This window comes from Mustela erminea, chromosome 2 (genome assembly GCF_009829155.1).
Source record: "Mustela erminea isolate mMusErm1 chromosome 2, mMusErm1.Pri, whole genome shotgun sequence".
Taxonomy (NCBI): domain Eukaryota; kingdom Metazoa; phylum Chordata; class Mammalia; order Carnivora; family Mustelidae; genus Mustela; species Mustela erminea.
In genome coordinates, this window is record NC_045615.1 from 159,142,771 (window position 1) to 159,154,737 (window position 11,967).

The window sequence follows — 11,967 nt, forward strand, 5'->3', positions numbered from 1 at the left end:
GTTCAAACCGCCAGTGAGTCTAAGGGCAAATTTAATATTCTGCGCTGCAAAGCCGCTCTCGAACAGAGCTTACGTGCCTATGTCACAGAGTCCCGGAAGAATGCAAGGAGAAGGAAACTTACCTACTACATAAGCTTCAGCTCACAGATGACAAAATGCAGCTACAAACAATAACATCTGTGAATATTTGGGCATTTTGCAAGGTGCTGCACTGGATGCTTTATACCAATCCTTCCATTTCATTCCTGCAACCAGCCTAAGGCCAGTGTCCCTATTACTCCCATCTATGTGAGAAACGGAGCTTTTTTTTTTTTTTTTTTAAGATTTTTTATTTATTTGACAAAGATCACAAGTAGGCAGAAAGGCAGGCAGAGAGAGAGAGAGGAGGAAGCAGGCTCCCTGCTGAGCAGAGATCTTGATGTGGGGCTCGATCCCAGAACCCTGGGATCATGACCCGAGCCAAAGGCAGAGGCTTTAACCCACTGAACCACCCAGGCGCCCCAGAAACTGAGCTTTTGAGGGATTCAGTATTTGCTCCTTGGCTGGCTCAGCTTAATCTCAGTATTTGTTAGCAACGGAGAAAAAGAATTTTAGCCAAGGTCTGCTGATTCCTAGAACACTGTTCTTTTGACTCTAATGACCAAAAAGGAGGCTCCAGGCATTTATTGTGTACCCACCACGGACCAGGAACTGTGCTAGGGGCCAGGACAGCTGGTAGGCTTAGCAAGGGAGAGCATAAAATTCTTCCTTTCCTGGCTCTGGGGAGGAAACAGAGGTGGAAAGGTTTCTGCAAAGCTCTGTCTTCAGGGAAGTCAAAATGCTTCAGGGACGCCAGGGTGGCTCTGTTAGCTGAGCCTCCGACTCTTGATTTCGGCTCAGGTCATGATCTCAGGGTCCTGGAACCAAGCCTGGCGTCAGTGTCGGGCTCCGTGCTCAGCACGGGGTCTGCTTCTCCCTCTTCCTCTGCTCCTCCCCCTACTTCCACTCTCTCTCTTTCAAATAAAAAAACAAATAAAATCTTAAAACAGGGGGTGCCTGGGTGGCTCAGTGGGTTAAGCCTCTGCCTTTGGCTCAGGTCATGATCTCAGGGTCATGTAATCAAGCCCCGCATTGGACTCTCTGCTCAGCACGGAGCCGACTTCTCTCTCTTTCTCTCTCTGTGTCTGCCTCTCTGCCAACTTCTGATCATTGTCAAATAAATAAATAAAATCTTTAAAAAAATCTTAAAACCAAAAAAATCCCAAAAAGAACACTTGACAGAGAAGGTCCAGATAATGCCCAGAATATCCCTCAAGAAGTGGGTGTGGGCACACATAGAGGGAGACATTACTCTGCCTGTTTTGCAATTGAGAAAATTGAAGCAGAACCAATTGTTAGGACTTGCCCAATGGAGGCATTCGGTAAACAAGAGAGGCCCAAAATGGAACCAAACTGTCTCGGTTCCTTCCACTCCATTCACCGGCCAAAATGTAAGTCTCCCTTTAATCTTAACATCTCCCTGCAAATTATTCCAATAGAAATTATGTTGTCACGCTTCTCACAACGAGCTAAACCTCCTCTTCTGAATGTCACCCTTTTCCTCTCTTCTCTTTTTGATATAGACAAGCCAGGCCATGGATAATCTTCACATGAAAAAAAAAAAAACAAAACAAAAAACAAAAAAACTAAGAACTGGGAGCATCAGAGTGGACTTCGTTACAACCCTACTAAGGCCAAGTTATGAAGGAATCGTTCTGCAATGACCCCTCTGGCCATGATGGCGGTGGCCATGACTGACCAGATGTCCCCTGCTTGGGCTGTCTGGGGGCCGTCCACATTAGCTCTCTCCGCCTCCCAGTGGCACACACGCAGGCAAGTCCGGGTTCGTGGGAAGTTTATACAACGTGAAGAACCCTTTCTAAGCCAAAAAAGAAAAAAAAAAAATTTGGATACAGAACTAGATACAGGCTGTTGGAAGGGCCTGTGCGAGGGCCTGTGGCGGGAGTTGAGTGTGCTCCACAGTAAACGCACCACCGAGCTTGAAACAGCAAACACCCTCGCCTTCCCAAGTAATGAGACCGGCTCGGGGAAGTTAAGTAAGTTGCCCAGAATCAAAGCATGTGCAAATGGTGAGGTCAGGACTCAAACTCAGGGTGTCTGACTTCAAATCTCATGAATTTTGTCTGTACTCATACAGCTTCTAACAAAAATAAAATTTCTTTACAAAGCATTAACTACATTCCATGAAAATTACCCATTTTCCCCTAATAATTTGTATAGCCTCTCTATTCTCCTGAGTTGTTACTATTCCCATTTGCAGACTGGGAAACCCAGAATCAAGGAAGGTTAAGCACCTGGCCCAAGGGCCGCCAGCTAGTTCCTGGTGGAGCCAGGGTCCGAGTGGAGGAGTGCGGACGGCAGAGTCCCACTCTCTGTCCCACTGTCCCATGCGTCCACACTACAGGTGACCCCGGAGAGGAGAACTCGACAGTAATGGTGCCGCCCGGCTGACTTGCAATATTCCTGCCCGCTGAAGCGCGCTCTGTCACTTGACTTCACATACCACGCTGCTCTGCGTTCCGTAATGGGGTGAGGGAATTCTGAAAATCCGCGTCCCCTGTACTATACTGAATTAGTCTGATCAGAGTCTAGTCCTTACATAGAAAACCACATACAAAAGCTGATCACCAAGTATCAGTGCAAAGTCAAGACCCAGGCAAGCTGCCTCGAGGCCACCTCCCTACCTGCCCATGAAAGGGGGACCCGCAGAGCATCCGAGGGCTGGTAATATCTGAGGCCCGGGGGGGACTACACCTCCCAGAGCTCCCCTGAAGCCACCTTTTAAAGCCACCCAAGAAGATTCACAGACTGACTATAACTGGATTGCTTCTCACTCTGGTCACCCAAGCAAGAGATTATATCCTTCAACAATCTGGCCGCGGATCTGCAGGTGGCCAGGAATACAGAAGCCGGTATTGGGTTTTCCCTTGACCGTGGGTGCTCAGGGACAACAGTGGTCTTCCGGAAGCTCAGAGAGTGAGCTCCATCTTCCCACAATAACATGAACTTTAAAATTAAATTAGGTTTTACCATGACTTTTGCCTTTTAAAAATTTGCCTCCAGCTGCCAGATTCCAAGGAATTGATGGCTTTTGGCAACCTCTGTTAAAGGAATATGTCTGTTGTTACCAGAACGAGACAACGTGACTAACCAGGAGTTCAGGGATCAAACTGGCTTTTTAGTGCAGGTGACAGAAGGTGCAAACCCATGGGACAGAGGAGGCATGGGGCCACGGTTCTAACGAGGAAGGCTGCTCCAATGATTTTTTTTTTTTTTAAAGATTTTATTTATTTATTTGACAGAGAGATCACAAGTAGGCAGAGAGGCAGGCAGAGTGAGAGAGAGAGGAGGAAGCAGACTCCCTGCCGAGCAGAGAGCCCGATGCGGGACTCGATCCCAGGACCCTGAGATCATGACCTGAGCCGAAGGCAGCGGCTTAACCCACTGAGCCACCCAGGCGCCCATGATTTTTTTTTTTTTTAAAGAAAAAGTGATCCCAGTAACTCTCTCTTGTTCCTCTTTCCTCTGGTGGATGTGGGTGAAAGGAAGAAGGAAGGAACCGGGGAGTCTCCCAGACGACCAGCTCTCCAGCCCACTCATCTAGGACAAGGGACAGGCTCTGATTCTTTCAAGAATCTAACCGCGTCCTTGCCTGAAGCTTATGGTTATTTAAGAAAAGCACGAATCCCTGATGAGACAAAGCAACCCAGGCCGTCGCGATGAGATGCCCCAGGCTCAGTCGGGGGAAACCAGCACGGACTCTGCGGGACTGAAATGTCACCGGCCGAGGCCTGGCCTCCCGCCCAGCAGCAGGGCCCAGCCCAGGCAGGCGCGAGCGCCGCGGACCGCAGGGCCCCGCCGCTCCGCATCCCGGGCCGCTCCGAGGGCGGCAGCGCGCGGCGACAGACCCGCCCGGGCTCGGGTTTGTTTTTCCCTGACGTGGCGGGGGGGGGGGGGATGTGTTTGGGCCGGACAGAGACGGGGGCGCAGGCAGGGAGGGCGCGGAGGGGGAGGCGAGCGGTAGGAGGTGAGGGAAAGCCTCTCGGAGAAGTCGGCTGCGCGGTTCCAGCTCCTCCTCCCCATCCTTCTTTAACCCTTTCCCGTCCACCCAAGAACACGCGCCGTAACGGAGGGCTGCAGCCCGGGGGTCTGCCGGGGAGGGCGGCTCCCTGCACGAGGTCCAGCACTGGGGGGTGGGAGTGAGGCGGTGGGGGGCTGGCAGTGTCCCCCGCCCGACCGGGATCGCGCACAGCCGCCCGCGCGCACACACACTCACACTCACACTCACACACACGCCCGCGCGCGCGCCCGCTTCACCTTCTCGATCGTCTGGTCCACGGCCTTCTGGAAGACCCGGGCCACCAGCAGCGTGACGCTGGTCACCAGCAGGAGCAGGGACAGCGTCCCGACGGTGTAGAAGCAGCACCTGCCCATCCCGCGCGCCGCTCCGGGCCCGCCCGCCCGCGACCGCGCGGAACCAGGGAGGGGCCGCGGCTGCGGCGGCCTCGACACCCGCGACCCTGCGGCGCCCGCGGCCTCCGGCTCCGGCGCTGGGCTCCCGGCTCGCGTGCACCTGGCCGGCCGCCGGCGAGTGGGACGAGCCGCTTCGCTTTCGGTTTCCCGGCTGGCGCGGTCGGGAGGGAGAGAGGGAGCGCGCAGGGCGGTGACGCTGGCCGGCCCCGCTCGCCGCTGCAGGGGGAGGCGGCGGCGGGCGAGCAGCTGCGCGGGGAAGCGGGCGGGGCGGAGGCCGGGCCCGCAGTCATGTGCCCCGCGGCGGCCGCGGCGATTCGGCCCCCGCCCGTCGCGCGCGTCCCGGGCGGTCCCCGGGGCTCCCGGGCCGCAGCCCGGCCCAGCCGAGCCCCCGCCTCCGCGACGCGCGCCCCGGCCGCCCGGGAGAATGGCCTGTGCTCCCGGCGATGCGAGCTGCGGGCCTGCCGAGGGCCGGGCGCCGGGGATTCGGGGGGCACCAGCCGGCCGCGCTCCGGCCCGGCGCTGCAGGGACAGCTCACAGCGCTTCTGCTCCCGTCGGGGCGCGCTGAGATGGGGGCGCCCAAGCCCGCTCTGTCCGGTGACCGAGGGCCCCGCAACTGGACTAGATCTTGGAGGATGTGAAGGGCTTATCCCGTGTGGGGTCTGTGCAAGCAGGGAGAGCCGTTTCAAGGAGAGGAAAAACGTGTGCGAAGACCCGGGGGTAAAAGAGGTCAGATGGAAGAGGAGGAAAGGAGAATCCATCGCAGCGAGGCTCAGGTGTGCAGGATCGCAGGTGGGGGCCGTGTGGAAATGCGCTTTGAAAGGCTCTCAGCGCCCCGTAGAAGAGCTGGGACGTTATCCCTCAGCAGTGAGGCTCAGGAAGACGCGTCAAGCAGGTGGGGGTGACATTGTCCCTGTGGGCTTTGCTCACCATCATGTCCCAGGCGGACAGGCTAAAGCCTGCACAGCCCGAACTCAGAATTCGTGGGATGAAGGTCAACCACGTGCCAGCCTTCGGTGAGGTGCTTTCACGCAGCCGTTTATTTAATACCGCCACATTGTGACTTGGTGGCTGTCTGTCCCACTCCCCCCAAGAGCAGTGCCAGACCAGAACACTCTGCAAGAGACTGACACGCAGGAAGCCTACCGGGGATGCAGGTGTGAGCTCTGCAGAGAAGCAGGGAAGGAGCGTTATGTGGAAGGAGCTCTCATGCCCCGGAGCAGCTCTAAGAAAGTAAGAAAGTTCGGTCGGGCTGTTGGGGGGTAGGAGGTGGGGTGTCCTCAAGCCTCACTGGCCTATCCCAGGGGTCCAGCATCTCCCAGGAGTAGACCTCTTGTACTTAGTCGTGCCGGTGAGCAGCGCCAGCCGGGTGGCCTCTGCACCAAGCTGGGGATGAGTATCAGAGGACAGATTTCCGATCTCAGGCTCTGGGACAGATGCACTGGTGGGTTATGCTCCGCATTGGAAGATCTGAAAGATACATTTCCCTGGTCGCCATAATGGTATGATTCCTGTTCGACCAGAGGAAACCATGGCTCTGAACGGTAAGTAACCTAACAAGCTCGACCGGTTGCTGAATGGTGGAGCCTGTCTAGACAGGAAGGCAGGCCGGTGTCCTCCAAAGTCCCTGCTTTTTCTGCCCTGTGCATTGCTGCCTCCCAGCTGCTGTCCATGAGAATCTGCAGACAGGCCCTTCGGCAGGGGGACTTGGTTAAGGACTCAGTGAGATGTATTGAAAATGATGGCAGATTCTTCGACACTCCTTCTGTTGAGAGGTACCTTTGAATTTGGGCTGGATTTAGTGACTTCTTAAACCAGTAGAATATGGAGAAGACACATAACCTGGAACTTCTGAAGTCAGATCATAAATGCCTTGCAATTTCTTTCTGCCTCGGGCGCCTGGAAACAGTTGCTTTTGGAGGCCCTGAGCCACCTGTAGGTCTAGCTACCCTGAGACCTTTATGCTGGAGAGAACACAGGAGAAGCCATTGAGAGATGGCCTGAGCCTGCAGGAAAAGAGATGTGCCCCCAGCCCCTTGCTGTCCCCAACCATTTGAGCCATGGGCCCCAGACATATGGAGCAGACTGGTTCTTGCCTTGCCTTACCCGAAATGCAAAATAAAGGATTGCTGTTATTTTCATCCACTGAGGCTTAGCCTAGTGTGTTACTCAGTTTTGGATACCTGGAACAGATCCTAAGGGCAGGACTGAACCAGGACAGTGACAGTGACAGTGGTACCCATGCCCAGCTCTCCAGTGAGAGCCCCAAGGGGGCTGAAGGGGAGAGGTCTGGGGTGATTCAACCCTTCCAAGCCTCATGGCCTCAGCGCCTCGGTGGTCCCAGTCTTCATGCGCCCACAGGCAGCAGCCCCCCCCCCCCCGCCACGGTGGTGCTCTATTCCGCCCCCCACCTCTGCTGTAGATTGCAGCCGTCCGTCTCAGCTCTCCCGGTCCCCCGCTTCCCTTCAGAGACCCACGCTACAGCCCTGGCCCTTGCTCCTCCCCTGCCTGGGCAGTGGTTGGAGGCTCTGCGTCTGTGTGTGTCCTCTCCCTCCTGAACTAGAAAAAAGATTCGGTAACCTTCCTTCCTTCCGGAGTGCTTGGCTCTTGGCTCCCAGCAGCTCATACTCAAATTGAACCCTTCCTGCCCCGTGTCTCAGACTAGACTTTCTGTTTGCTAGCTCTGTTCTCGAGAGCGAACTCCACGGCCGGGCCACCACACCCACTCCAGGGCTGGGCCACCAGTGCCGGGCCACTCTTCCTTCTCCTTGTCCTCTGAGGTTCCTTTTGGCCTCTTGTCTGGGCCAGTAGGGGAGTAACAGGCCATGCGGACCGAGAGATGGGCCCAGACGTGAGAACCACATCTTGGTGTGGGGAGGGCTGCTGAACAAGGGTTTCCGACTCTGCTGCCCTCAGTTTACCTTCCCTTTGAGGCTCTTTGGCTCAGGCAACACCACTCCATTGTTTCCATCATGTCAGGCGGCTGGTAAGCTGCTTCCCCTTTAAAACTCTGGTCCAGACTAGACAAAAACCTCTTTCTTGGTTCCTCTTAGCACAGCTGACCAGACTAGCATCTAAAAAATGCACTAAACACTAACAAAAGGACCTAATTACAGAAAATATAAACAGCTTTAAAAAAAAAAATCCATGTTCCCCAAACAGCAGTCTGTAATCCCACAGTAATGGCTTTTTAGTGGCTGGCCTGGCTGGCTTTCTGCTCAGTCATATCTTCTCCACCCCATGGCGGCTACAGATAGACGATGCCCCCCAAGCTCCCACATTCCACAAGGTTCCCAAAGCCCCTTGGCACTTCCTCCTTATTTCTGATCTATGGGACCTGTCGCCGCCACTGCTAATTGGCATGATTAAGTCCGTTTTTTGTGCTCTAGAAGCATTTCCCTCTACAGGTAAGATCATCTCTACGTATGAGGGCTGCTTCACAGGCCACTGTCCCCCTGATAACCACCCTCCTGAGGGGGAGAGGGCCGCGACCGGCTAGATGTGGAGTCTGGCGCCCTGCCGGGAGAAAGGCAGGAATTTTCGACTCGACACCCAAAGTCAGGAGCACAGGAATTTGAGAAGGACAAGGGCCCTTATGATCGCATACTGGGGCCTTCTGCAAAACTCACAGTCATTCAAGACTCAGAAAGAGAAAAAACTTCCTTCACAAACCCTAAGAAAGGCTCCAGGACAACAGACTCCAAGACCAGAGAAGCGAGAAGGGCTCTTTGGCCCCCTCCCCTGAAATCTAGACCATTTATGTCTTCAACAGAGGTTATTGGGTAATCACTGTGTACCTTTACGTTAAAATTATCAATGTGCTAAGTGAAAAATTTATTTTTTTAAGATTTCATTTATTTACTTGGGAGAGAGAGAGCACTCGAGAGAGAGAGAGAGAAAGCATGATCAGGGGGAGAAGCAGAGGGAGAAGGAGAAGCAGACTCTCTGCTGAGCAGGGAGCCTAATGGGGACTCCATCCCAGGACCCTGGGATCATGACCTGAGCCAAAGGCAGACGCTGAATGGACTGAGCCACCCAGACGCCCAAGTGTAACCATTTAAAGTACACCCAGTTTCTACAGGTAGGGCAGACAAACTACAAACGTGACTGTGAACAACTCTTCCCTTGAAGGCTGCTGCCGCTCCTGCAACCCGAGGTGGCGTCTACTCCTCCATCCCTTAAATCCGGGCTGGCCGTGACCTGCTCCAGCCCCCAGATGTGCTGGAACTGACAACTGTGTGCCAGGTCCCAGTCTAGGCCTTAAAGGGCCTGGCAGCCCCTTCCTTTACCCTGTTGCGATCCAGCTCCCACGGTAGAAGCTCAGAGAGACCCCTGGGTGATGAGAAGCCACGGGGAGCGAGCCTCTGGAGAATGAACGAGAGGCCGTCAGGGATGTCATAGCCCATCCGAACCCCCACATGCTATGGGGAACAGAGATGACGGGCTGTCCCTGCGGAGCCCTACTGGCACGGCAGCATGTGAGCACATGAACGGCTGTGTGTTAAGCTCTCAGTTTGGGGGTGGTTGGCTTGGCTATGGTAGACAAAGGAAACAATTTCTGTCTCCATCCTTCTGATCTTACTGGTCACTGCAAACTCCCAATATTTTTTTTTTCAAAGATTTTATTTATTTGACAGACAGAGACCACAAGTAGGCAGAGAGAGGGGGAAGCAGGCTCCCCACTCAGCAGAGAGCCCGATATGGGGCTTGATCCCAGGACCCTGGGATCATGACCTGAGCTGAAGGCAGAGGCTTTAACCCACTGAGCCACCCAGGCGCCCCAAACTCCTAATATTTAAAGAATTCTGTTATGACACAACTGACAGCTCCTGGATTAGAGATTTTTTGGTCCTTCATAGGTCATACTCTGAGCACGGCAGAGCAGAAGGACTCTGAGGCTGTCCGTGGTGCCGTCTGCTACCTCTTCCAGCCACGAAACCCTGTGTCTTCTCCGTCACGGTCTTTGCAGCCCAAGCTAGGGCAGTCTTTTCTAGTTTGTTTGGCTTTGGCTTTGGTTTTATTCTGCTTGGAGTTGCGGAGAAATAAGGAGCCCTCCCCCGCTTCAAATCTGTGTTTCTTTTCTCGTTCCTCTAAGGATGTGGAGTTTTTGAAACACGGTAACTGGGAAGCCACAACCTATTTGCTTTGTTCTCGTCCCGCCCCTAAAGCCACAAACATAGTCTCTTCTGAGGGAATGTGTGAGATGGTGGTGGTGGTGGGTTTGGGGGGGCAGAGGAGCGAGGGGGAGAAAAGAAACGGGGGGCAGAAATGGTTACTATGTCAACAGCATTTATCTGCGGCCAAGCGGGGTGCCAGACACGGGACCTGCATTACTCTCTGAACACTGGCAATGCCCTGTAAAGTAGACGCAGTGTCTCCATTTTAAAAATGAGGACACTGAGGCACAGGGAGTTTGACCAAGTAGTTCAAAGTCACGTGGCCAGTGAGAATCACAGCCGGTGCTGAACCCCCGTCCACCAGACATTAGGCCCGGCTCTTTGCCACTTAACTCCTGGGTAGAACTTCCTATTTTCTGAGGGAGAAAGACAGCAGTGATGATTGACTTAACCAAAAAAAAAAAAAAAAAAGCTGTGACAGTACCAACATTCTCAGTGACAGTGACGTGGGCAACCAGGAGGGGCGGTGGGGTTGGCATTAGCTGTTTGAGAGAGAGAACATCTCTGCCTGCCTGGACTTGGTGTTGGATGAGAAACACAGTCCAGGAAGGAGCCGCAGGTTCCCCTCAGCCTCAGGGTAGCTACAAGTAAATTTCCATCGTATGCCCGGATGTGAAAAGTATTATAATCTGTTCTCATTTGAGGTTGTTTGATGGTACTTTCTAGAAGCAGATGAAGTTTGAGTTGCATTTATTTTTCTTAATCCTTTGTTTTTTTTTAAGATTTTTTTTATTTATTAGTCAGAGAGAGAGAGAGTGAGCACAGGCAGACAGAGAGGCAGGCAGAGGCAGAGGGCAAAGCAGGCTCCCTGCCGAGCAAGGAGCTGGACAAGGGACTTGATCCCAGGTCAAGTCACCAGGATGGTGACCTGAGCCAAAGGCAGCTGCTTAACCAACTGAGCCACCCAGTCATCCCTTCTTAATCCTTTTTAAAAAGATCTATTTACTTATTGGACCGAGAGAGAAAGGGAGCATGCCCCCATGCGGGGGTGGGGTGGGAGGGCGGGCAGAGGGAGAGGGAGAAATCCTCACGTGGACTCCTCGATGAGCACAGATCCCAACTTGGAGCTCTTTCCCAGGGCCCTGAGATCCTGACCTGAGCAGAAGCCACGAGCCACACGCCCAACCGGCTGAGCCACCCCGGCAGCCCTTGGGTTGTGTTTGGACCCTGCTCAGCTCCACGTGGCACCTGATGAAATACGAGGTCTGATTCCTGCACATTATGAAATCAGGGCTAAATAAGCAACATTAGAGTTTACGGTTATTGTTTTATGATTTATTCCATCGGTAGAAGTTGTTTTAGATGAAAAAGTCAGTTTTACTCAGTATCTGTCTCTGGGTGGGGAGTGAAGATGGCTCCGCCCGGGGGTGGGGACGGTCCCTGGCAGCCCCGGGGGTCGAAAGGAGACGTCTGGCTGACTGGAGAAGGGGCTGTGGAAAGGGTTGCGGGTAGCGGTTAAGGTGCTAGATTCTGGAAAGTCTAAAAATAAGACCTGCCCCTCACCTGTAACCTAGAGCCACATCCCCCGAACCTCTTTGAAAGTATCACCCAGAAGCCTCCTGTGTGAATACAACACCAAGAAAGATGGTTATTCAGTTAACTTTACGACTGGTTTAGAAACATTTCCAGTTCCTTGATAAATAACCAGATTCTCTCTTTTTAGCTTCAATGAAGGATGTTTTAGAATATTTATGACTAGTGACTGCTTCAGCTGCATTGTAATCCGTCGGGAGCGGTACTGTTTTCCTGCGTTTCTAACCAAGCCAGAGGAGATAAGGAAACTAATCACACTTTTTTAAAAAGTTAAATATAGCCTTACCATATGTTCCAGCAACTCCACTCCCAATTTATACCAAAAGGACTGAAAACAGGTACTCAAATATTTGTACATAAATACTCATAGCAATACTATTCACAACAGCCCAAGGGGAAAACATCCTGAATGTTTTGGCCGATGAACGGATAAACAAGATGTGTTAGGTAAATACAGTGAAATATTACTCAGCCACTGTACTGATATGTGCTACAGCACGGAAGGGTCTAGAAAATAGTGAGCCAAGTGGAAGAGAGCCACAAAGGTCATATATTGTGTGATTCCATTCGTGGGAAGCATCCAGAATAAGTAAATCCATAGAAAGAGAAACGGGACTGGGAGCTGTCAGGGAGACAAAAGAAGTGACTGCTTGGTGGGCACAGGGTTTTCTATTAGGGCAATGGAGTTTTGGAACCAGATAGAGATGGTCATTGTACAACAATGTAATTATACTGATGTCACTGAAT

The 11,967-nt window shown here is 53.0% G+C and overlaps 1 protein-coding gene across 1 annotated transcript in view; it reads right to left on the minus strand.

Moving 5' to 3' along the window:
- The window catches only part of SCARB2 (scavenger receptor class B member 2), a 72,686-nt gene extending 68,110 nt beyond the window's left edge, over positions 1 to 4,576 (minus strand). Inside the window, exon 1 of the mRNA XM_032334618.1 lies at positions 4,357 to 4,576. Coding sequence (XP_032190509.1) covers positions 4,357 to 4,473 — 117 coding nt within the window. The 5' untranslated portion in view covers positions 4,474 to 4,576. The remainder of the gene's footprint in view (positions 1 to 4,356) is intronic.
- Positions 4,577 to 11,967: the final 7,391 nt, after the last annotated feature.